Source organism: Ambystoma mexicanum, chromosome 2q, assembly GCF_040938575.1.
Source record: "Ambystoma mexicanum isolate Mex_15411 chromosome 2q, UKY_AmexF1_1, whole genome shotgun sequence".
Classification (NCBI taxonomy): domain Eukaryota; kingdom Metazoa; phylum Chordata; class Amphibia; order Caudata; family Ambystomatidae; genus Ambystoma; species Ambystoma mexicanum.
In genome coordinates, this window is record NC_090924.1 from 151,697,473 (window position 1) to 151,724,758 (window position 27,286).

At 45.5% G+C, this 27,286-nt stretch overlaps 1 protein-coding gene across 11 annotated transcripts in view; it reads left to right on the forward strand.

The window, feature by feature from the left end:
- OBSCN (obscurin, cytoskeletal calmodulin and titin-interacting RhoGEF) overlaps window positions 1–27,286 on the forward strand; it is a 3,169,051-nt gene that overhangs the window by 2,449,852 nt on the left and 691,913 nt on the right. For all 11 annotated transcript variants that reach the window (XM_069647058.1, XM_069647065.1, XM_069647061.1 and 8 more), the window contains one exon: window positions 22,713–22,913. In XM_069647058.1, the coding sequence (XP_069503159.1) occupies window positions 22,713–22,913 (201 nt within the window). The remainder of the gene's footprint in view (window positions 1–22,712; window positions 22,914–27,286) is intronic.

Genomic DNA, 27,286 nt, shown 5'->3' on the forward strand with positions numbered 1-27,286 from the left:
CTCCTCCAGGTACCCCCAGAACCAATCCAAGGGGAACAGTCTATCGATACCATGGTCAGGGAAACTTGTTTACGCTTTTCCCCCCGACTCCCCTTCTCAACAAGATAGTGCACAAGATGCACCAGGAAAAAGTTGCCATGATACTGGTGGCCCCTATGTGGGCCAGACAGCCTTGGTTCTCTCACTTGATGGAGATGTCCCTATCCCCTCCAGTGAAACTTCCCTGCCCGTACAACATGCTGTCACAGGACAAGGGCAGGACACTACATCCATGCCCTCAGACCATGAAGTTAGCAGCCTGGCTCCTGAGGTCATAGAATTTGGACATTTACAACTCCCGCAGAGATGCATGGACATTCTCAGGGAGGCTAGAAAGCCTAACACTTGTCACTGTTATTCTAGCAAATGGAAAAGTTTTGTCATCTGGTGTAGGGGAAGGAGCATACACCCAGTTGACTGCTCTCCCACACAAATTGTTCTGTACCTGACTCATCTACTAGACTCAGGCTTGGTGTTTAACTCTATTAAAGTCCATTTAGCTGCACTTTCCGCATACACCACTTCCCAACTTAAAGTGTCATGGTGGAAAGTCCCAGTTATCAAAGCCTTCATGGAAGGAGTGAAGAGGATCCACCCTCCCATAGCTAACCCCGCTCCCGGATGGGACCTAAATGTGGTACTAACCAGACTCATGGGGTCACCCTTTCAACCCATGCACAAAGCAACACTTAAAGACCTCACTCTTAAGACTGCTTTTCTAAAAGCTATCACCTCCATTAGGAGAGTAAGTGAACTACAAGCGCTCTCTGTACTAGACCCCTTTGTAACAGTTCACAAGGATAAGGTGGTTCTACGCACACATCCTAGGTTTGCGCCAAAATTTATCTCTAAATTCCATGTCAACAAGTCAATAGAACTACCAACGTTCTTTCAAAATCCTTCAAACTTAGGTGAGAAGAGCCTGCATACACTGAATGTTCGCAGGGCCGTGATGTTGTATATGGAAAGAACTAGACCATTGAGAAAGACTAATCAGTTCTTTGTCTCGGTGGCAGCAGGAAGAGAAGGAGATGCTGTTTCAAAATCCACTATTTCTAGATGGATTGTACAATGCATCACTTTCTGTTACACTCTTGCTAAGAGAGAACTACCCTTCAAGCCAAGAGCACAATCCACTCGAGGCACCGGGGCTTCCATAGCTTTCATTGCAAATGTCTCTCTTGAGTCCATTTGCAAAGCGGCAACCTGGAGTTCTGTTCACACCTTTACAAAACACTACTGTCTAGATGCCCACTCTAGATCTGATTCCCAGGTGGGACAAGCAGTATTAAGACATCTACTGTTCCTTCTCACAACCCACCTCCAACTCCGGGTACTGCTCGCTAGTCTATGCACAGCATGTGATTCTAAGCAGATTAACAAACATCAGAAGACAATGCATTACTTACCGTAAAAGCATTTCTGATGGTTGTATCTGCTTAGATTCACATGCGCCCACCCTTCCTCCCCGCTCAGATGAAGGAACATAGACATCTTTCTACATCTCTCTCTCTTTTCTGTACTCACTCACGTATAGAAGGCTCCCTCAGGGCAGAAAAAATACAAACAGAGGGGCCTTGACGCGTGAGGGATTGTGGGTACACTGCACGTCACTATAGGGATAGTGTTACAGACACGCCTTGTTGACGTCCCCTTTTCGACTACGAAAAACAAAATGCAATACTCCGCAGTGACCACTGGATGTCGGACTATGCACAGCATGTGAATCTAAGCAGATACAACCATCAGAAATGCTTTTACAGTAAGTAATGCATTGTCATAACAGAGAGAGTGCACCGATTGCACAGCTACTGAAGAAGAGCTGGAAGATCACACGACTTGACACAGAACTCACTAAACCTTTCCCTAAACCTCCAAACACGGAACATACCCCTTCCTGCACTGTAGTCAATGCAACAACATTCAAAAGGGCGATCACATTAGACACATGTACACCGGACAAAAGAACTCATTCAAACATTTTGCCACTTGTGATTCAAAGAATGTTATATATGCCTGATTTGCCCTTGTGTCAAATACTATGTAGGCCAACTACAAGAAAGAACGGATAACAGAACATAACTCTAACATATGTACAAATAACCAAAAATCCCCAGTAGCAAGACATTTCTCTACAATGAGACACACAATAGCCCAATAGAGATATGTTGTACTTGAACTAATAAGGACACCACCTAGAGGGGGAAATTTAACTTACTTAAGAGAGAGATGTTCTGGATCCACATAATAGATTCACTTGATACGACAGGCATGAATGAGCAATTTTCTTGGGTTCCATTTCTATGAATAGACACACAAACACTTTATACATTTCACAAGTTGAAAGTACACAATTGAAACATATGGTGTTAGTTTTGATACATGATATGCATACATGAAACTAATTGAGATAACCCTGATCTGTAGAGATACATTAGATTAATGCAGAGTTCTAACTTGGACATAGTTTAACATCCATGTTTCTCAGTGACATGATGTAATGAAATATTAATGAACACATATTATTTTAAATTCCTTTGGCACTCTAATAAGGAAAGAAGTTACATGAGAGTTGATGGTAAAATGTAATAAATCATATATGCTTAAGATATTATTGTAATTCAGATTGGACCTCCATCTCGCAGCTTAATTTACATACTGTATAAGTATGTCCATCATGAACATACTATGGAAAATTAATATATTACTAAATAATGGAAGATTGATATGTACATCACAGATGTTGGTTAAGCAGCTCTAAACTGTGACATTCCCCAGCATGGGGTCTGGCTGTCATGATTCCTGCCCCTCATGTCCCCAGCCCTCAAAGATGTCAGGCTGGAGCCAGGCCACAATCACCTGCATGGCCCTCAAGGGCCTCTCCATCCCTCCAAAGACTCACTTGGAGTCAGACTTGGCGCTTGTGGCACCAGACTCACTCACTCCCATAGGATAACATTGGGGATTGGACTTGTAGTGCATTGATGGGGACAAGATGGATGCCCCCACATATTGTGGTTCCCAGAACTGCATGTGCAGTCTAGTCATTTGGGTGTGGTCCAGCCCAGAGACACCTGGGATACCCAGAGACTATTTAAGCCACGCCCAGGCTGAGAAACATGCTTTGTGTTTTCTGCACCTTCAGCGTGACACTCACCTTGTTCGGATCGTTCTCCAGTAGGCCTGCATCTTTCTTCTGCGCTCAGCTCCTGCAAGAACAAGAACAGGCTTACCTTGCGGCGCTTCTGCCCATCATTCATCGCTTCTTCTGTTCTGCGGGCATCTTCGGCGGTGTCATTCCCATCCCGGCACGCCGCTTCCTAAGGAAAAGGGAAAAGAACCGAAAAAAGGCATTAGAAAGCATTCAGCAAATCTTCGCTTATTTTTAAAGACTGTACACGCTTCCAACGCTTACCTGAATCCCAGCCGCTCTGGGGGAACTCTGTCTCCGGAACTTCTCATCCATCTGCAAGAGGGAAAAGACACTCCAGGTTAGCATGGAACATCTAGAGGCACCGCATACCGTGCTTACTCACCGCATTTCTTCTTCATAACCGGCATCCACGCTGGAAACGTCGCGGCACCTAAAAGACACAGAAAAGGAACTCAGTTCAATACAAATACGAAAGGGGCGCATCGCGCTCTCACACACCTTCAGCGCTACTCATCTCAGCAGCACGTCGCCATCCCCGGAAGCCGGCCATCATCTAAGGAAGGAAAGGAACGAAGTTAGAGAACTGTTCAAAAGATTCATTATACTTACCTGTCGGACTCTTGCCAGTGACGTAACTAGGCAGCAATGAGCCCGCATCAATCAACGCGCCCCTGCGCTGAAAGCAGGATGGAGAGCACACTTTCCAAGAAAACAAGGTGAGCTGCGGATCAAAGGGAAGGGTTGGAGCCCGGGGAAGAAGGGTTTTAAGCACACAGAGACAATAGGGAGTTAAACTCTACCAATCCTGTGTGTCAGGCCCAGTCTCCAGTCGAGTAGACTCCAGGGAAGGATTTGAGGTCACAAGAGGTCAGAACAGGCTGAGTGACGTCCCCGTGGATACCAGGTGAGCGTTACACTGGCATGGATTCACATGCTCATGCATTTTCCCGGTCGTCAGGCTGGCAGTCCTTGGTAAAAGAAAAAATAGTTTCACTTTAGCTTGAAAACTGTATTTCTCCTCTAAACCAATCACTGTCCTTTGGGTCATACTATCTTGTCCAATCCCTAAGCTCCACCCCTAGTGGCCCTCTTCAGATTTTTACTGCATGCTTCAGTGTTGGGAATCCTCTTAGTGCTCTCTGACCTATTTATTTATGTTTTCTGTTTTGTGCACATTTTGGAAACAGTTTTTACCCATTTTTGTCTAATCGTTCGGCCGCAGGTCGACTTCCAGCAGAGGCGACCCGCTATCAGTGAAGATCATACTACATCACATATCTTTCATTGAGTTTCGAAAAGGCCTGGGCCTTCTTCGTGCCTTTCCACCATGACCGAGGAGAAGAGATGTCTCTTCAAACTCTGCGAAATGTGGATTGAGGAACATGTATGTCGAAGATCGACACCATACATGTCTGTATTGCCTGCATCCAGACCATGATGAAGAGGGATGCGAGGTCTGCTGTGGATTTTCAAAAAAGACAAAGAAGGATCGCTACAGCAGGCTGGCAGCGTGACTCAAATTGGGCAAGGCCTCTGACTCTGATTCCGGGCATGGTCATGTTTCCCCCACGACCGGTGGGTCCCACGAACAAACTCCCTCTGAAAAGAGGTCGAGATCATTTGAGGATGCCCGCCCTCTGTGGTCCAAAAGAAGGCAAGGCTACACGTTGTTGATCGCACTGGGTTCGCATTTGCTGCGGGTCCCAGCTCAGGAAGGACAAGGTTGCCGTCACCAACCACTTCTATGGCGAGCCTACCAGTGAGGGCCGCTCCCTCTGAGAGAAAGTCCTTGACTTCTTTAAAACTCTGCTTACCATCGGCAGACAAGGCGATGAAGGAGAGACCCAAAGGTGGCCCTTTGCTGACCCCCTGGCGATGCCTTCGGCAGCTCAACCGGCCAAAACAACTTCGTCATTAACTGTCACGACCACGTCGAAGAAGACCCCTGCTACCATTTTATCGACGACTCAGTCGACCTTTTAGATGACCACTACTTCTTCGCCGTCAACGAGTCTCTGCTAGTTATTAAGGCAGACACGGAGACGGCATGTTCATTGGGCCCTGCAGCAACGTCGGTCGTTGTCCTTTCGTACCTCAAGAGGAAAGCCTGGCCGGTCCTCCAAGGGATATACCACTCCTTATCGGCAACCTTCCCTTGCCACGACTCAAGATGCCTACAAAGGTCGCTCACAGGCATATGGCAGCAGAGGACAGCATCAGTGCTGACCGCAGGGCAGAGCTCTAACCCCGAAACAGGCCTGAACTGGCTGTGGACTCAGGCCCCCACTTGTGCACCCCAGTGGGAGGGGAGCTTGTGAGGTTCGTCAGTGCGTTAAAGACCATCCCCACAGACAGATGGGTGCTGGACGCTCTCGAACAGGGACACACCTTGGATTTCCAACACAGATGTCCTCGTATTCCTCTGGTGGCTAGACAAGAACAGCACGTGGCGCAGTTGCTGCAGGAGGCCCACGCCACAGTGAAGAAGGGGGTGATTGAGCCAGGCCCCCAGCACCTCTGGTGCTCCGGAGTGCACTCCAGATACTTTCTGGTCTGAAAGAAGTCAGGAGGATGGAGACCGATCCTGGACCTCAGACGCCTCAAGAAGTACTAGAAGTCTCCGAAATTCAAGATGGTCATGTTGCAGCATGTGCTTGGCCAACTGGAGAAAGCGACTTTCTGGAATCTGTGGATCTGAAGGACGTCTACGTCCACATCCCCATCCACCGGAGGCACCGCAGGTTCCTGCAGTTCGTGGTCCAGGGGCGACACTATCAGTTTAAGGCGCTCCACTTCGGCCTGAAATCAGCCCCAAGGGCTTTTACAAAGTCCTTGGCTCTGGTGGTGGTGCATCTTCGTCTTGAGGGCATGCACGTCTACCCTTACCTGGACGATTGGCTTGTCCGATCTCTCTCCCACTCTCTGGCGAGCCAGCACACAGCGAGGACCGTGCGTCTGCTGACAGATCTGGGATTTTCTGTAAATTATCCAAAGTGCTGCTTGGAGCCATCGCAGAACACTGTGTTTCTGGGAGCCCGACTCAACACAGTAAATGTCTGGCGTCTCCCTCAGAACAGAGGGTGATAACCATCTGAGGGAAAGTGAGCACCTGTCATTGGTGCTGTCGGCTACTGTGTAAGCTGTCAATTCGCTGCTAGGCATGATTTCCTCCTGTATCAACCTCATCCTCCTTTGCAGACTACAGATGACGACTCTCCAGGAGTTTTCTGGATGTGAGGTGGCTGCTAGTCTCTGGATCCTGGACAGACAAGATCGCCAACAATGAGAAGTTCCAATGAGCAATACGCACAAGCCCATTCCAAGTCCCTCCTTACCAGGAGACAGTCACCATGGATGCTTCTCTGGAAGGTTGGGGTGCTCACAACGGACAGCAGCATCCCAGAGGCCTCTGGCTGCCAGAAGAAAAGACCCTTCACATCAATGTCCTGGAGCTTCGGGCTGTCTTCTGGGCCCTCAAGTCCTTCCTGCCGTCGCTGAGGGGCAAGGTGGTGAGGTTCTTCATGGACAACATCGCCACCATGTTCTACATCTGTAAGCATGGCAGGATGTGCTCTACGGCTCTCTCCAGGGAGGCCCAGGATCTGTGGCACTGATTCATTCGCTAGGACATGTTTCTCGTCCCTTTTCACCTGGCGGGGACCAAGAACACCATTGCAGACTCGTTCAGCTGGGAGCTACGTTCTTGCCACGAGTTGGAGCTTCACCAGGGCCAAGTGGATCTTCTGTTGCATGAATGGGGTCAACCCCAGATCAACCTTTTCATGACTGCAATGAATTCTAAGTGTCAGAAGTTCGCCAGCAGCTTCCCACAGCTGAGGAGCATGGGGGATACAGTCTAGTACCCGTGGCAGGGACTTTTCCTATACGCTTTTCCTCTATTCCCACTCCTGCTATGAGTGATCATCACACCCAGACAGTGCCACAGCAGGATGATATTCGTTGCTCCGGCGTGGCCACAACCCAGTGTCGCTTAACCTCATTGTCCGGCTACTGCAGCCCTAGAATTTTAAAATAATTCTTTGCCTGCGGAGTGTAAGGACATCCTTGCCAACACCAGAGCCTCTTCAGTGTTGACGTGCTACGGCCATAAGTGGAAGTGTTTTTCTGCATGGTGCCGGGCTCAGAAGATTATGGGCCTCATTATGACCCTGGCGTTAACCATGGCGCTATTAGCGCCATGGTTGACGCCGGTACCTTACCGATTCCGCCATGGTGAATGGCGGAATTACCGCCCCATTCCAAGGTTGGCGGGGCGGTAATTCCCCATTCACCATTGGCCCTTCCCCATTCCAATTTTTGCCCCAATAGGGCTCAATGGAAATGGGGAAGGCGGTAATTACGGTACTGCAAATTGCGGTACTGTAATTACCTCCAAGGTCCCTTTGCGGGTCCCGTCCTTAACGGCTGGTCAATCTACTCAGGACCAATATCTTTAGGACATGGCAGGGAAAATAGAGCAGCAAATCTTGGTCACAGAAAGAGCCATAGTAGCAGCAGTGCAGGGATTGGAGGGCTTGGTGAAGACTATTCTAGGGGATGAGGTGGGTTCTTTAGTTACAGTGAATGCCTGTATTTCCAGTGTGGATTGATTCAGTAGAGACCTTGGCATCTGTGAGTTTTGTAAAGGATAAGGTAATTTCTGAGAGTGGGACCAGTACACAGGAAGGTCTGGATTCCCACACAGATTTGGACCCATCTGACTCTCAGGTGCCCGATCGAGGCCTGCTATCAGTCCCTCTCTCTCTCTCCACTAATAATACAGTATGATTGGTTAAGGATGTTAATATGTTGGAAGTAGCATTGGAGGGAAAGTTACGTCCCATTTGTGACCTTCTGGTTGAGCAAGGTATTTTGCTGTCTGAGAGTTTGGCTAAGCTGGGTGATGAAGTGATGGACAAGAAGCTTGGCCCCATGCTCACTTTTTTCCAAACATTTAAACAGGGGATCATGAACCCATTGATGATTATGGATGATTCCTCTAGAGAGTTGAGGAAAAGCTTTATTGAACTATCATCTAAAACTCAGGGTGCTAATTTAGCGCTATTGGCTGATCTTACGGAGGCTCTGAGCCACTCTGCTTCAGCCTCCATTGATGTTAGATGGCTGGTAGTTGGACCAAAGCTTGTCAATGTGGAGGCTGTAAGTATATAACGGAAAGTATAAATTCTGTGTCACCCCTTCGATCCTCAGTTAGCAACCACTCTGTTGGGGTCATACTTGATAGCCCTGTGTGAATGTACGTTGTCTTTGATTAATTAAACAATTCATTGGGTCAGTACGAATCTGATAGGACCCAATATTAACCCAATATTAACCCACAGGATATTTTAATGGCCAGAAGGTGGCCTGGTCGGGCACTCTGATAACGCGGTCCAACGGGATTGCATTGAGGTTAATTTTGCTAATAGGTCCCTACAGGATTATTTGGTCAATTCTAATCTTTCTAGGGAATTTAAAACTAGTGGTCAACCACTTCTTAGCAGACTTGTCCCATTGGCCTATGTTTATCCACCGATTGGTCAACACTTTAGTCCTGGTTGCTCCCCATCTTCCATTAGTAGGGCATCTAAAAAGTGTTCCAGAAGAGGCAGTTCTGCATTCGCTTACCCAAATAGCTCTCCTAATTTGAGGATTTGGGAGCGGGGGGGACACATGCAGTGCCAGGGGTGTACCATCAATCAGGTTATGAATATGGTTGTCCCTGTTTCCAATCCCTTTTAAATCCTATCTTCTATTGAGGAGCTTGACTGACGGGATTTTCCATATCATAGAGGTGGGGGACAGGGTTCTCCTCTGAGCACGTCAGGGAGGGTGTTACAGTGTCCCACTTTAATTTTTATCATGGAATATTGCTGGTCCACTGGCAAAATTCTCTAACCCTCTTATTTTGTTCTTCCTGCAAGGCTATGAGGTGATTTATTTTATTCCTAGACACCTAGAAGGTGGAGGCCCCCCTATTGTATGGTTATGTATCTTACTCTATCCCTGTGAGTAAGAACAATAGGGGAAGGAGTTTCGGGGGGCTGGCCCTTTTGATAAAGGCTTCTATTGATTGTGGAGTGGTTCTTTTTCAAACTTATTTGGATTGTCTGCAAATGCTCACACTACTTTTCAGAAATGGTGAATCCATTGACATTTTACATTTTTACAATATTCCCCACCTAACAGATATTAATAGATTGTTATGAGGGGCCAGAAATGAGAGGTGGGCACAAAGTTGCAATGTTTTCAACAACAGACATCTTTATTAAAGAAAAGGGGTTGGGTAAAGGCCTTTCTGTCCCTATTTCCCTTCCTAGGAAACTAAAACTAAAGATCAGTTTGTGTCCCGTCATCAAAATTATACTAACTGTCCTTGGGCCTCGTTACAATCTTGCCGGTCCAGAATCAACCAGAGTGCTCCTGGCTGTTGGGTGAGTAGAATTACCGTTTTCCAGACCGGCACATTCCGACCCGCAATGGCTGAAACACTGTGACCGCAAAGTGACCCCCACGGATCTACAGCACCCGGCAGCACCGTGACCACAGACAGCAAGACGAGTTGCCGGACGTCCCTGAATTATCGGCACAGCGGTATTCCGGGTACATTAGATGTTCCGCCTACATAGAAACACCGCCATAAAAATGGCAGTGACACCATGACCACCGCGCCTGTAATACCGCCAATGCGGACCAGGCGTTAAACAGTGCCAGGTGAGCAGCAACAGGCTCCAGGTGTACACAATTAACCCAGCTGCTCACCATTGGCCACTGGGAATCTACAAGAGGACCACACCCGCAACCAACCTACCTCCCAACACAACCATGCTGGCAGTCGGTGTAGCAGCAATTGGGCTGGGGACCTGCAAGCAGCTATTGAGTTACAAGCAGCACTGAGGCAGAGGAGGAGGCATAGGCGCAGGAGGCAAATGAAGAACCAGTTGGCCATCCCAAACATCAATGTGCAGCAGGTACCACCCCGCAGGCAGCCACCAGTACCCTGCTTCAGGGGGAACCATCATATCAGTAGTTACCCTCATCAATGATGATATCTGCAGCATGATAAACATTCGGGCTGCAATTCCACCCTTGCTGAAGTTAGTATCAGTACTGCACTTCCTTGCAACCGGCACATACCAGCACACCATCAGTGAGCTGCACGTGCTGTCACAACCTTGTTTTTCAAGGATAATGTTCCAGGTACTGGATGCGCTGCTGCGCCATGGGTAGACCACATTGCCCTACTGCAAACACCTGCACAGGTCAATGCCACCAAAGTGGCCTTCCATGCACTTGCCAGCATTCCCAATTGCATTGGTGCGTTAGATTGCACCCATGTGGAGTTGGTTGCCAGACATGCCATTGAGGCGGTGTATAGAAATCGAAAACAATTCCACTCCCTCAACGTGCAGATGGTCTGTGATGCAGAACAACTCATCACCCATTGCTGTGCATGTTTTCCGGGATCGACACACGACTCAATGGTTTTGCCAAGGTACATGTCACATTGCATCAGAAAGAGCACCTAGCTGTTCGGTGTGAAGGATGACCAGTGCATGACCTCTGTGGAGTGGGGGGGGCAATAGTCACTCACCAGAGTGCTCCTGGCTGTTGGCTGAGTCGTATGATTAATGTATGCAATAGTTCCATGACTGTTTGCCATGTCACGGGAAACCATGTACTGGCTAATGGAAATACCCCATAACCATGGAGTGGCACACCATGCAACGGAAACATGTGAATGGGAGTATTGGCATTGGTGAGAAAGTAGCAGGTGCTCCCATGTGCGCAATGCCAATTTCTCCTGCTGCGTGCAGCAGTGACTTCACTCTTGTGCGCTGCGGGCGCATGACTCAGATTTTGTCAGCACCATATAAGACATGAGGCACCTAGTATGCTGAAACACACCATTGTGTACATTGAAAGAAATAAGACATGTAGTTGCCTAGAAGGCCATACCATGAATGCACACATTGAGCAGGCCAAACAGTCTCAGTAGGAATGAGTGAGCCAAGTTTGGAAAATTGAAAAGTTGAGACAAGCTAATTTAGCAAAATGCATTGTGAAATCTGTGGCATGTACTGTGTTTTGTGCTAACAAAATACTCGGGCTGTGTACATGCTATCATCGCCAACACCAGATATCCACCATAAACATACATTCACCTTTCTGTCACTCCCATGCAGGTGATGCCGGATACCCCTTCACGCCATGGCTCGTGACGCCCGTCAGATGACCATGGAACAGGCATTAGGAGTCCTACAACCAGGCACACATACGTACACAGGGCATCATAGAGCATCATAGAGGGGCATCATAGAGCACATTTTTGGACTGCTGAAGGCCAGGCTCTGCTGCCTCAGCAGATCCAGCTGGGCATTGATGTATAGACCCATAAAAGTTGGCAAAATTGTGCTGACATGTGCTATGCTGCATAATATGTGTATATGCCGGAACATTGCACTGCCCCCTGACATGGACCCAGCAGATGAGGAGGATGACGACGATGATGATGGGATGGGTGTGCAACCAGGGTGGGGTGCCATGGATGGACAACATGAATGGGAAGCACTTATTCACAATTTGTTCTGAACAGTTCTCATAAGCACATGGAGCACATTATCACACACGTAATTTGTAACACTTACATTAAATCATTCATGCACACACAGAAGAAGATCCACTCGTTATTCAGATTAACAACCCAGTGTATGATGTTGACAAAACTAAACAGGTGCAACAACAATACCCACACAAACGTACCCACCCACCTCCCAGGCCCCAAATACCTATCCCAACTATGGACCCCCTTCTCCCTCCCAAACGTCACCCACCTCCCAGCCCGAAAATGACAACATGTGCAACAAGTATCAGTCAATGAACACTACTTCCTGTCACTCTTGGCCGCATGTTTCTCCCTCAGAGATGACCCAGACAGGCTCATGGACCTTCTCCTGGGGCTGCCTGCCTGGGAGCTACTAGGTGTGGTGCTGGTGGAGGGCATTGGGGGGTTATGGGGCAGTAGGCGCATCATGATGGCCTGTAGTGCCAGCGCCATTGTTTTTGCTATGTTCGACTGGACACTGTTGCCCTCATGGACCCTCTGTGACATCATCATGTTTGCAGAGGCGGAACGCCCAATGGCACATGCAACCCGGCACCCAATGGACTAGTTGTTTTCACGTTGAAGCCTTGACTTCTCCAGGTGCTGCTGAACCAGTATGGCCAGCATGTCCTGCCGTTTCTTCATCCGTTGGATACGGCTGGTGATTATCTGCAATGATGGGGTGGGGAAGTGCATGGGACTCATGGGGCCAGTACTTCAGGGGTGTTCGGGTTCTCCTCGCTGCCGATTCCAGCTGCCTCAACTGTCACTTTGTCTGCACTGCTGTCCGTGCCTTCGAACTCTGCCTGGTGGGATGGTGGTGGTGCACGTCCCTCTGGGATTCCACATGCGGTAGGGATGTTGGCCTGAGGTGCTTGCTGTGTCCCAGTGGCAGCAGGGATTTTGGCTTGAGGTGCTTGCTGTGTCCCAGGGGCAGCAGGGATGTTGGCCTGAGGGGCTTGCTCTGTCCCAGGGGCAGGAGAGATGTTGGCCTGAGGGGCTTGCTGTGTCCCAGGGGCAGGAGGGATGTCGGTCTCCTCGGCGTGGTGTACCTGAGCAGTAGTGACTTCCTGGATGGTGAAGGTGGCTGGTACAGATGTTGAGGGACGATGTGCTTGGAAGACAAACATGCAATACTTGTGTCCAGGATGCACGTTGTTGGAATCATAGGTTGTGTCCTGTGGTATAGGTATTTGGGCCACTGAGGTTTTCTTCTTCTGTGTGCACATGTGCGGATTGGGGGGGACCTGGGGGCGTGGCCTACGCCATGTCCATGCTGTAAATGCAGCTGTATATGGGGGTGCCAGTATGGGTGTGTGTGTGCTGCAGTGTGCAGTTGGCACTGAGTATAGTTCATGTATTGACCATACCTTGCTACCGACACCTTGCTACTGGAGCCATTACCAATTTACATATGCTGACATGACAGTTGTACTCAAATGTACCCAGTACAGGGAACAGGAGGTGAGGTGGCAGGATGTTCTTGATTCACATTTGTGTGAAGTCCCATACTGTCATTTGTGTGGGTAGGAATGTGCAGTGTCTGCACTGGTGACAGTGGCAGTGATTACATGGCAACTCTGCATGGCAGGGGTGCAACACCCACCACAGATGGGCAGGTTGGCAGCTGCAGCCATGTCAGCCACTGTAATGGGCCATCCTCATGTGTTTGCTGGACCTGTTACATGTGTGGTGGTCTACTTACACTTAACGGTCTGGTTACATACATTGATGTGTGCGGCATGGTCATGTGGGTGTCTATGGGTCATACTTGGGGGCAGGGCATCTCACTGCCTTTGCACTGTATTCTGTGAGGGGGTGTCCATGGGAGTACTGGGTCTGGTCGGGGTGATGTGGACTGTGATATGGGCATTTATTTGCGTTGATGGTAAAGGGGGGGGGCAGTGTTAGGTTGATTCAGCTTCTTATTTGTGCACTTTCTGTACTCACCAGCCTCGCCAGGTGTCCCAGCTCCTGCCGCCGCTGCACCGACTCCCTCAATGCCCTTGAGATGCAGCACACTGCTGCACTTGTCCTCCCATGGGAGCAGCTTTAGGGGTGAGTGTGTTCCACCTCCTGTTGTAGTGCATGTACGCCTGTGGGCTGCCAGAAGGTTCCACACCCTTAGGGGGAGGTCATCCCAACGTTTGTGGCAGTCCTTGATGCTACGGGCTGTGACACCCACAGCTGTCACTTTCTGGGAAGCCTCAGCCCATATGGCCTTGCGCCTCTGCTACGTGCTGCGCCGCTGGTCAGCAGAGAATAGCTCCCCTGCATTTTCCACAGTATGATCCACCAGCATGGTGAGTTCTGCTTCACTGATGCAGCCATGTCCCTGTGTGTGTTGGCCCACTCACTGATGCTGGATGGCTTCTGGTACAGGGGGATTGCAGTGGATTGTGATTTTTGTAATGGCCGCCGGTCTCTTTCCATTTCCAGCTATTACGCTTTTTCCGGTTCCAGTGTTTCCGGTTCTGCGTACGCAGTGCCTCTATGTCCGGCATCGACGCAGTGGAGGCCGATGCACCGCCTAGATTTGTGCGGTTACATCCATCTCCGCCGGTGTTAGCGTAATGGCGGTGGCACTGGTTCCGTGCATTAGCAATGCACGCGGCCGCCAAGCCGTAATCCTACCTTGTTTCCGACACCACACGATTGTGGACACGGTAGGACTGCCCTCACGGTAACACCAGATTTTTACCACTGGACCCCTAATGACCACCCTTGTGTCTAAAATGTATCTGACCGTCACACTAAAACAAACAAAGGTGTAAGGTAAATGTATTTGTTTTGATTTATCAAAAAGTGTGTACAAACAAATGGGAAAATTCAACGAACAATCATTAAGTCAACAAGTGGTTCCCTTCCCCTAGATTGTTTTAGGTAGAACAGCAAAAGTGTTCTTTTGAACCAATGATTCCTTAAGAGCAGCGGCAATGTCTCTGTCACACAACACTTTCTTCAAAATGGCAAAATGTCCTTTGGAAAATTAACAAACTTGTCTCTTTTACACAACACTTTTTTCAGGATGGCAAAGAGTGTATTTCCAAAGAATAACAAGTGTTTCCTTTCCACAACAACTCTTAAAGGATGGCAAGAAGGGCTTTCAAACAATGACTCCACAAGATTATCAGAAATGTCTATTTCACTCAACACTTTCTTGAGGAAGTTTTTCCTGGTGTATTCCCCTGCCAGGATTCCTTCTGGGTTTTGCAGATCCCCTGGTATATTGCCCTGCCCGGTATGTTTCCCAAAGGCTCACTGCCTGATGTGCTTCTTTCACCAGGATGTCTTACAAAGTTCTCTTCAACATATTCAAAAATTGACTACCTGGTATACTCCCTAGCCAGGAATCACCCTCTGGGTGTTATAGATCCCTTGATATACTCCCCTACCAGGTCGCTTTCTCCCAAAGGCTCACTGCCTGATGTGTGTCTTTCACCAGGTTCTTCTAAAATGTTCTATTTCAGTATAACACAGTGGTACTCCTTCTCTGTGTATACTGTTTTGACTTTAGGTGTTACTTTTTTCCAACTTTTCCCATATTGACATCTCATATATGAAGACGTGTACAATTCTTACCTGTTAACCTCTTCCCTGGTATTTATTTAGTTGTGGCAATGCTTCTTCCAATTTTCCCAATTGCATCTCATATATGGAGACTTGTACTAAATGTACCTTTCAACTTCTTCATTAGTGTTCAATTGCTTATGGCAACTTTTACTCTAGTTTTCCTCGTATCGACACCTCATATATGGAAACTTGTGTACATTCTGTTTTTCTATATTACTTGGTTGATATTCAAAACAAGTTTCCAATTGTTTGTACGCCTCTCAGTGTGCCTCAGTATGTTCCCAATACTTCTGGCCAGACTCACTGGTGTTTGCTGGCAATTCCGACCTGTGGTGTAGGGCTGCAGCAAATGTTCTTGCTTCAGAAAAGTGTTTCCCGCTATGCAGAACCTTTTGCAGTTCTCCCATCGGCTTCTCATTCATCCGCCAGTTGAACTGCTGCTCTTCAATGTGGCTGCATCCCCGACGGCCTCTCCGCTGCTGCTAGCTCCCCAGCCATTCTCCTGCAGTACCTGATGTGCTTCTTACGGTCTCTCACCTTTCCTGTAGGAAGCGCCTGTCTCCTTCAGCACAGTCTGCTTTCGGGTGTCTGCTTTCGGTTCTGCTTCCCGCTTTGCCCGCTTTGCCCGCTTTGCCCGCTCTGCATCTCTCGTCTCCACCTTCACTTTTAACTTGAAAAGGCACTCTGTTTTTAAATGTCCCAGACAGCTGATTCCCATCACAACAAATAGTCTGCACGTTTAGCTTGGTGTTTTTATCCACATTAACTCCTTTTCTTCTTCTCAGTTTTTATGGGAGCTGGAGTCCAGAGGATTAATCTGCTTTTTAAAGTTGTATCGCTTTGGATTTTTGTTTAAATCAAAACCATCAGAAACAGGAAGTGTTAATCATGTGTTATGTACATATGAGGTGTGAATGGTATGCTGTCTGGGGTGTTTGACAAGAAAGGGTTTTAGGGTTTTACAATTGGAAGGATTTGTAAAATGACAACATGCCATCAGGAATGTAGGAATTATATGTCTTCTTCATTTGAAAGGGAAGAATACTGCGTCCCTCATGATGGGGTCACCACATCTCCCTGACAGCCATCTCCTCCCATGTGATCCTCACTCATAATACCACCCACAGGGTCAGGATCAGGTGGTGGCTGCCTTCCCCAGGCCACATGGGAGGAGATCTTAGGCTGGCGACCAGTTATGCCTCTACAGGATTCATCACATTGTTCACTTTCAAACATTTTATGGGGGACCACGTTTTACCAGAGTTTTATCTAAGATCCTTGCCTGTATTGGGGAGCAAATTTAATGTGGCAATTTGCAATGACCCCTCGGGAGACTTCTTTGATTTACAGGAAGACACAGTCCTAGAAATTGCACAACCCCAAATGCAGGACCCTCGAGTCTGTGCCAAGGATTTACAATTTATTACTTGGTTCCTCGAGTGGGGTTTGCGCAATTTGAATGGACAAGTTCTTCCAGACATTGCAGGTCTCCCTACCCTGAGGAACCACTAAGGTTCATCTACCATCGATTATTTATGTCTCTCTGTTAGACATTGGGACCGGATTTAGGGGTTTGAAGTGATGGGAGACCCCTCTAGCGACCATCATCCAATTAGCCCGAGGCTCAGAGCGCTGTTTGGTGTCCACGGTGGTACAATTAACGTTCATTTAGATTTTGTTGACGTCAACCCGGCCTGCAAAAGAAGATTCAAATGGGCTAGAATTGTGGAGGCCAGTTTACATCATACTGTGCTGATAAACACCTCACAATTTTAAACATCCAAAAGTGTTGTTTAAAGGCTTCAGATGTAGTTTCATTATCTTGAAACTCTGGCTAGGCGGAAAGCTGAGCTAGAAGAGGTGGCATGGGGTGATTTGGTGGAGGCGGTCTATTCAAACAACAGAAATTTGGGGAATGTGTGTCTGAAGACCTGTCTTATAAGAGAATGAGTAGGGCGAGGGAAGCCCATGGGGATGCCAGGGCTTGGGTTGACCATTTTTTGAACCTGTACAAAGGTCCCTTTGAGGTGCCAGAAGGGATAGACCGTGCTCCTACATTGATGTTTTCTTTGGAGGAGGTTGTCTTTGCCATTGGCAAGCAAGCGCACAATCATGAGCCAGATGCGGATGCTATTCCAGCCAACCTTTGTTAAGACCTCATAGATTCTTTGGGTCCCTTTGTTGATGATCTCCTTTAATGCAATTCTGGAATCTGGATGTTTTTCTCCCTCCTGGAAGTATGCAATCATCTTTCCCATTTCCCAAAAATCTGATCCTGCCGGTCCATTATTTTACAGGCCCATCTCATTGTTGGACACCTCATTTAAAATGTTTGGTAGAGTTCTTTTGGGTCGTCTTGTGGCCTAGATCACTGAAATGTCCATTCTGTCAGATACATAGTATGGATTTAGACCGGGAGTGGGCACAGTTAAGTCAAATTTCACTTACTGCTATTTTACCTCTATATTCATGTATATTTTTGATATACTACTGTCTAAGCGTAATCCTTGTCATCCTACTGTGTGTGCTCATCCAAGACCCCAGATCATCCCCACTACTCCTGAGACTTAGTCTTGACTGCTCTCCAAGCTCCCTTGAATTGTCCTGGCTAACTTTGCAGTAGTGTTCCCCTTTTCACTAAACAAGGGTGGCCTCCAGACATCTGTTCACCAGATCAGAGTTCAGACATCCATTCCAACACCGACCAGGCCCACAATGTTTCACGCTCACTCTTTATCAAGGAAGAAGCCATCTTCTTGGCCTTCATGCAACTGAGCACAGCCTTTTGATAAAGTGAATAGGCAACAATTGTGGTGTGTGCTTGGGTCTATGAATTGCCCTTGGGAGATTATGTCTACCGGTTATTCAATGGGAGAACAAGGGTTGTGTGTGCTATGGGGTTGCAGGGCAATGTACAAAATGTTTTGATGTGAACCTGGGGGTTCGCCAGGTTTGTGTCCTGGCCCTGTTCCTATTTACACTGTACATCAATGGTTTGTATGACGCTCTGGTGAACTCCCAGGCAAATTATCCCAGGGTGGGTGGCAGGGCCCTCCCATTATTGGCCTATGCTGATGATACAGTGATTATTGCATGCCATCCAAATGTGCTTCAAAAGCTGATCCAGGTTTGTCTGTAGTGATGGCAGGCTTGTGTGAAGGGCTGAAAGGTGGTTAAAATGAATCCGATGTTATCTAATGGGGTTGTAATTCCTAGGGTCCTGGACTATTTGGGTGTTCGTTTTTCTTCTACAGTAACAGGTCTAGGCTATTTACAGAAACAGAAAATAACAATGAGTCAATCTTTTGGGGGCTTGTTATGGTTTATGACCATGTGTCAAGCTCAACCTTTCTGCTTGATCTTGAAGGTTTGCGACTCCCAGTGTATGTCTGCCACAATTTATTGTACTACGCTATGGGGTCATGTTAATTCCGCAAAATTGCACATTCTTGAAAATGTATTTTTCAAGCAGCTATTGGGCCTCCCAGGTTCAGCTCTTAATTTTGCAGTCCATAAAAAATTGGGGCCAGGCTATCTTGAAGATGCCTGGTGACTTGCTCCGTTGTTGCGCTGGCTCCGTATATGGTGCAACCCTAATGTGATTTTAACACATTTTATTATATTATAAGAGCCTTGAAAATTCTGTGCCTGTTTTTTATTTATAAACAATTGATACTACTGCATGTTCCAGCACTTTTATCCTCATGTAATATCCTTCCAGCTGCCCAGAACAATATATACAAGGCTCTGCTTACTCATAGAGTCAGAGATCAGCGAGAGCCCATAGAACTCACTAACAGATCTTTAGCAGCCATTAGTCAGATAGATACATTACAGCCCTATCTTACCTGGAGTCATAAAAGGTCGGACAGATGGTTGATAACAGAGCTAGATTAAACTGGTTGATGTTAAGGGCAAACATGGTTAGCTGCGCTGGCTTTCCAGATACCCCAGGCTGCCATTTGTGTGAAGAACCTGTTGAAGATATTTTGCATCTGTTATTGATTTGTCAGGCCTACCAGCACATTAGAAAGATTACAATTCTCCCTGTCCTTAGGCATTTTAATTTCACACAATGTCGTCATTCTTTCTTTTCTTTTCTTTTCTTTTCTTTTGGCTTCTTAAGTTTTTTAAAGAAGGCCATGTTTGTTAGGAAAGCTGCAATCGGCAATCAGGCGTGAATTGTTATGTGTGCTTTGGCCCTGACTTAGATCTGTTTTAATATTTGATTCGAACAGGAGCTTGTTCAGAATGTGGACAATTGGTTTAACAAATGTCAATTTAAGATTGTAATTGTATCCCCATTGTTGCACAGTATGCAAAGTCTCTATAGAGGCACTTTTTGCATAATTTGTACGAATTACACATTTTGTACAATTCGAATGATGTTGCATCCGTAATATTCTTTGTTTTAAAAAAAAATATGGTTTTTATTCTGTGCTGTATGGTTTTTATTACCTATTGGTCGAAATAAAGTGGAATGATGATGATGAATGGTAGTATATTTACTTCATTTACTGGGCTCATTTCTGTCAGACATACTAAAAGGAAGGTGTCCATTAGGATCAATGAACATCAATGAACATCGAGCACACATTAGGGCAGAAGACCCACAAAGTTGGTGGAACATTTTCTGGGCCCTGAAGCACAATGACTACAATGTCCAATGGTTGATCATTGATAAATCTGTAGGATTTTGGGGAAAGGGAACTTTTCAGCCTGCTTGTAATTTTAAAGAACGTATTGGATTGAAGGAGATCGGAATGAGGTTCTTGATATACAACTTTGTTCAATATAAAATACCCTGTCACTCGGGTGCTTCAGTCCTCACATAACGATGTCTTTACATAAGAGTTGTTTTGGAATAAAATATGTTCACAACCATCAAAATTGACATTGTTCTAAATAGGCCGTAATTGTCTAAGAAGCACTACAAGGACGGCTATGCCTTTAAGTGGGTTCCACCTGCTTACTAAAAGTACACGCTTATTATGTATTGCAACACAGGGTGGATTTCTATATCTACAGAATAAAGATGAATACCATATTTAATAAAATGTAGTACATCTGATCTGTTCCTTTGCAAGGTCAAATTAAATACAATACCTGATCGGTAGCTTCAGGTAACTTTAACTGGAAAACATATGTGCATTTAAATTCGACATGACATACAAGTACACCGTACGCTCCAGTAATTTTTAGGTGAAATGCATGTCAGCGTGGACAAAATGGTTTTGATTCAACACTGCTTTAGTGTTATGATTGGCGGGTGCAACGCCAATACAGTAACTAAAGGAGGATAGGTTGCGTCATTCAGCGTTAGAATCATATCCACTCTTCATACTTCGAAATGAGCAAGCTGGAGGCAGGGGTTGCCTTGCCTTAGTATGTGAGTTTATATTTTGTTCCCAGTTAGGTTCAAGGAGACAACTGGCCAGGGTCAGGGGCAATTGATCTTAGGTTCAAGGAGACAAGTGTCTGAGCATGCAACAAAACAAGTTTGTGATGACGGCACAACTACAGTTTAAGCAAGAATGCTATTTGAATCTTTTGAGTAGCCCCATAATCCCACCAGCTCATCTACTTCGAGTAGATGAAATATTGGGATTGTGGGTTAAAAATGTATTGTCATATCCACAGATTCGAACTCACTATGATTACTTAGTTCTTCCACATGGTGATCTGTTCATTTGTGTGATCTTACAGACCATTTTGTAAGTGAGCCGTATTGGTCTAAAGCAAATAATAAGATAGTATAGGTAAAATCAGCTAAATGATTACTAATGTTTTGCGGGCCTACTATGTGCTCCATGCGATATGTCATGGGGATGGTCCAACACTTGAACGGTGTCTTGCATGCTATTTTAAATCACATGATGGAGTTCTACATGGAATTAAGCATCCATTTGACTTGTTCATAGGTGTCTTCTTGTATTTGTATCTTGTCATCCCTTGTTGGGTACATGAAGATGTTGCTTAGCTTTAGGAACATACATGCACTTGTAGTGTGAGAATAGCAGTAGTAGGCCTGCATTATTGATAATGATTCCTATATTAATATTGATGTATATATTAATGTACATCATAGGTACACATGTTTCACTGCTGGGGTACCAATCAAAATAAAGTTGGTCCTTACAAATAAGAGGCATTTTTTTAACCTAGCGAGCATTGAAGCATATGCAGATCTAGATATTAGTACCCAGCCTAGTTCGAGGGCAAAGAGCCTTCCATGAGTTGGTGCATAGGAGAATGACATAATCAATAATTCGCTCTGCTATGTGCCTGTTTCTCTCTCCTACCCTTGTACTGTTGTGAATTTTGTATCATGTGTTCCTAACATTTTATGTTAATGGTTGGTGTGCAATGTGTATATTTTGTTTTCTATATGGAGATGAAATTTGCATTATAGATTTGATGAACACATTTGTGTACTTTTTGATGGATTGGGATTGGTGTTGTGTTGTTGTTTGTTTTGTTTGTGAGAACCATTATTGAGAGCACCCTTAAAGAGCTTGAGGAATTGTTGAAAAATGCAAAGTAACTCTTTTTGTTCTACACTATGTGCACCAGTCTTCGCCTTTACACAGTCCTGTGCAGGGCATTTGGAAAACCATTTTATTTTTACAATTGCAAATAATCTAAAGATTGTTACATTATTTGTAAATGGAAAGACTATTTATTGCAGTGAAAGACACTCACCCCATGAAGCAAACAAAATAATTGTTACCTTGCAGGGGTGTACTGTTCAGAAGTAGGATATTAGACTAGCATAGGTTCACAGATAAAATGGGACACATAGCCAAAAAGGAAGGTGGTTAGTTTCTGTAGTTTATGGTAATAACACAACCCAGTTAAAAAACTTGGTTCTTGTTGGGGTGGTTGAAATGTGGGAATAGCTCAAAGAGAGCTGAGCTGCACACGTCTATTATTCAGGTTTCTGTGAATCGGAGGTGGTTGATATGGTGGTTTTGGTGTGTAAGAGCATCATCCAGCAGACTGTTGAGAACCCCAGGGGGGGGGCATAGGAGGAATTGGGGGGTGTGGGCGGTGTACTGGAGGGAGGGCGAGACATTGGGGTGGAGAATAATTTCATAGGGTGTTTGAAGCAAAGAAGGTTGTTTCAAGAAAGAGATGTGCTAACAGGGAGGTGTCACGTGCTGTGCTTGTGATAGTAGTAGCTGGAAATGGTATAAGTATCCGAGCATAGGATGTCAGTAGAGTACCTGGCAGATGATGATAATACCATGGCAACAACTGACAACATCAAAACATATTGTTGCTCAACAAAAGCACCAAAATCGGTGTGTCACCGTTTGCTACTCTTTGTCTCCCATCCAGGGGCTCCTTCAGCTTTGTGAAACGCGTTGTGCACAAGGGGAACAAAGCCAACTGTGCTGCCAAGTTCATCCCTCTGAGAAGCAAAACGAGGCTTCAGGCGTATCGAGAGCGCGACATCCTCGCTGCAATATCCCACGAGAAGATCACTCTGCTGCTGGACACCTTTGAAACCAAGAAGACTCTTGTCCTCATCCTGGAGCTGTATCCTTTAGGTCATCTCTTATGTTTAGGCTTTTGTAGAGTGCAGCAGTCGCGCTCTTTAAGCATCATCGTGGCGCTAAATGTTGTAAATTTACACATACTGCACACATAAAAAGGGTAAGATGGTCTGGGATACACCAACTCCTGTGGGAATGCCAAGTTCTATTTAAGGGCACCAAAGCAAGATAACAAATCGGTTCCTGCTCTCCAACGCTAGATTCAGGTGACAACTAACTGGAAGGTACTAGAAGATCGCAGGTCTTGTATCTTTCTGAGATGAAAGGTAGGAATGACCCAAACACAGATCGATGAATGACACATACGAATTCTCTGATTGATTGACAGCCAATCCTGAGTGTGTGTTTTGTCTCTTAGGGCTCTTTTTGTTCAACTTCGGCACTGAAGATTACATGAAAAAAACGATGTTGTGTCATAATCAGTTTCGTTGACAAAACAAAGCCCCCCAAACAGCAAGGCCAAGTAATTGGCAATCCTCTCGCGATCACTGCCTTTGTTGTCCTTATGCCCCTCTTGCAGGAAAATTAGAGGGTGCGAGGCATAGTGGCATGCAATTGACCTGTCACTGACCCTTTCCGCCATCTTTTTAATGTGAGGGGCTCGAAGCTGAAAGGAGTCCCTGCAAAGAGCCACCTTCTCAGGGGCTCCATGTATTTACATGGCACTTTTTGCAGACTCTGCCTGCTTGAAAACCCTTATTAAATACAGTTATTTGTAACCATTTGAATTCTGTGGTTGCAGGTCGCACTCACAGCTATCGAAGGTAAACTCTTAACATGTTTATGCTATCTTTATTAGCTGGTTTACCAGACTTTGCTAGAGCCTTGGAGGGGTATGCATGTTCCAGGGGCATCTTGATTGTGTTGGAATGCAGTATATCTGTGCCATCTTCCAAGGTATGTTCCTCCATCCCGCCACTAACAAGCATTCAGGCAGGCAGTGAGTCCCAGGTAGAGATACTAAGGAGGTGGTCCGCATCCAGAAGGAGGGCTGACACTAGAGTACACCATCCCTGAACTTCCCTAACATTACACGCTTCCCCAGTGCTATTTAGTCTGTTGCATGTGACATTCCAAATAGCATTAACAATATCCTTGCTTTCCCTATTTGGTGTTAAAGTGTCAACTTCAAGCTCAAACTTAAACAAATGGTGGAGCTCAAGCCCTACCACTGAGGAGTGAAGACTAATGGTACAGCTGAGAGGCAATACCCGTTAGCATAAGTAGTTGGCACTAAAGTGCTGCATATGAATCAAAGTTAATGGTGGAGCTAAGGTGCCACCTGAGCCCAAACTAATAGTGGTGCTAAAGGGAAATCTATAGCCAAAAAGTGGTACCAAAGCAATAGTAGGCCAAACGTGAGCAATCTATAGACATCATTGATTGGACTTTTCTCCATTTGCATTGCCATCTCTATACATTCTAAATAAACTCCATGCTAATATTGTTGCCTCTTTACGTTGTAATGAAAGCACCATCTATAAGTCAAAACTAAAATTAAAGTTAAAAAAGAAATGCTCTCACTAGATGTTTCCTCCACTCTGGTTGGCTTTGGACATATACAGCCTCGTTATAGGTTTGGAAGATTTACAGTGGCAAATTCACCAAGCTCATTTACCGTTACCACCTAATCATTGCCTAATCATTGCCTCTAAACTGGTGAATAATCTTTCAGATTCAGAGATGATTTTATTTGTATGTATTGAATCTATAAAGAAGCAAAATGGTACAATAAAATACAAAGGAACTGTTTTGAGGCGAGTACATTAGATTTGAAAGAGGTGTGGAATGTAGACAAAGGGGGAGAAGAGCGGACATCTAGAGGCAAGGAGTTCCAGTGTCTGTTGGCCAGTAAAGAAAAGGAGCGGAAACGAAGGTGTGTAAGGAGGGTTCAGAACTGTAAGAAGGAAGGGAGATTGAGAGCGTAGTGAATGAGATAGGGCATAGCATGAAACAAAAGAGGAAAGATAAGGGGTCTAAGACCATGTAAGCATTTAAAAACAATGTGCAAGAAGTGAAAAAAGGAGTCAAGATTCCAAAGGGAGCCGAGAAATAGATCAGAGAGAACTCAAGATAGATATACGAATTAATAGAAAGAAAGAGATGATGGAAAGAAGAGCTGAAAATAGAATGTAAATTAGCAAAACGGTAAGCAGGGAGGAAAATCAGACAAATATAACAATAATCAAGTTGAGAAAGGATCAAAGTTGAGATAAGAAGTTTGACGGCTTGGGTTTTCCATATGTTGACAACCTGGAGATGGCAGGAAGAAGAAATGCTAGAGATGTTAGAAGGAAAGGGAATGAAGAAGCAAAGGTGACAAAGTTGCAAGCATGTTGGAATCTAGGACTGAGAGGACAGGAGATGAGATTGTGGAAGGGTGTGAGAGGGGGAAGTGGTAGAGGATGGGAAAAATAGGATTTCAGTTTTTGAACCATTAAGATGGGGAAAAAAAGGGTGCATCTAGGATTGGAGAAAGAGTAAGCAAGCAGTAACATTAGCATGCATAGATAGCGTCAGAGAAAGAACAGAAGGACAGAAAGATCTGGGATTCCTCAGCATAAAAGTGATAGGAGAGCACAAATGGTTTGATAATATCAAAAAGTGGAAAAAAAGGATTTTCCAACCTAAGAGATGTAAAATGAACAATCAGAATATAGGATATGAAACCATTTAAGAACTGAGCCAGAAATGACTAAGGATGACTGTGAGGATAGAAGAAGGTGATCCACAGTATCAAAGGCAGCAGAGAGATCTAATAAAATCAAAATAGAAGATTGCTTAGTGTGACGAGCAGAGAGGAAAGAATAAGAGACACTTATAAGAGCAGTTTCGGTGGTGCGGAGAGGAGGAAACACACATTGAAATGGGAAGAGCAAAGAGTTATGGTCAAGCTAACCAACCATACCTCCTCGCCTCTGAGTTAGCCTCTTAATCTACCTCTCATCTGCTGAATAGCTAATATTTTCCCCTCCCCTCTACCCTGCATCTGTCCCTCGCTTTCTGCTGCCTCCACTCTATCACTTTATCCACCATGATCACGTCCCTAACACAGCTGGCCACACCGCCTGCCTGCACTTAATCATGTCTAATGTTGGTTGTCCTTAATCTATGTATATTCACCCATGTATTGTCCCTGGTGACTGTTCCATTTACTCCCCTGCACATCCTGCTCAGAATGTCACTTGAACTCACCCCATTGTAAGAAGCTCACTGCTTTCCATCAAATCTGATTTTGTATCTATTGTGCATTCTTTTGTGATCAAAAAAGCATTGTTCCTCCTCGTATATATAAATAAATAAAATAAATGATAGTTACAATGTTGGGAACAGATGATACGTTCAAGGATTTTGGGGAGGAATGGGGAATGTCAAGCCATATTGTGGAGGGTTTTCCTTAACTTTCCGTGCACAATCAGAATATGGCGGTGCGATTAACTTGGTAGTAATTCTGTTACCGTCCCTTTTTTACTGCATGGCTAAACTTGAAATGAGGCCCATAGTGCCTGCCATGTGGCACCATTTTACCTATGTTTTCAGAGACACCAGCCTATCTGGTAATCTCCCAATTTTACCCCGCATATCGAAATGCATCTTGCTTATACACAGCATCTTAATGATGTAGCAAGTAGAGCGTTTGCAGCGTGTAGTTGGAATACTACAACCTTTGCGATAATCCACAAACCACTAGCTCCTGTATGTGTATATGGAAGGAGTTACTTTCACTCCATATACAAATAACAAATTGAAGTCTCTGATGGTTGCCTCAATGAGGAAAGTCTGCGACTGTGTTCTTTTTCCAGGGTCGAATTTCCCACGTGCGCCCGGGGGGAATGCCAGGTGTGTTTACCATGCTGGGAAGCACATATTTGTTACTGCTCGTCGATGCACTGAGAGGTGGTAGGATTGGTAGCATATGGTTTGGGGGATACTCTAATCGGTTCTATGCATTTCCCTCCATCTTCAAGCTGATACATTTCCCACCCACAGAAACATTACCCTAAGCTGCCTTACTCGACAACAAATGTAATGCAGGCCAAACAAGTAGAATTTGCCACGACAATGCTTCTATTTTGAAAATGTTTTTCTGTTCTAAACGAATTTTGAGTTACAATTTCCATTAGACAATAGATTGTTGTGGTGGGACAACGACCATTTATGACAGCAGAATAATGTTGTTTAATCACTCTATTGTATTTTCAGGCTTTTAGGGCTAGGCAAACAAAACAAGGTCAATCATGATTACAGTTGAAGTCTAACTTCAACCAGGGACATTTACAAAGGAAATGTAGGCCTTCCAGGAAAAGCATTCTAAAAATACAAATCAAAGTCAGTAGTGAGCACATACATGCCTTA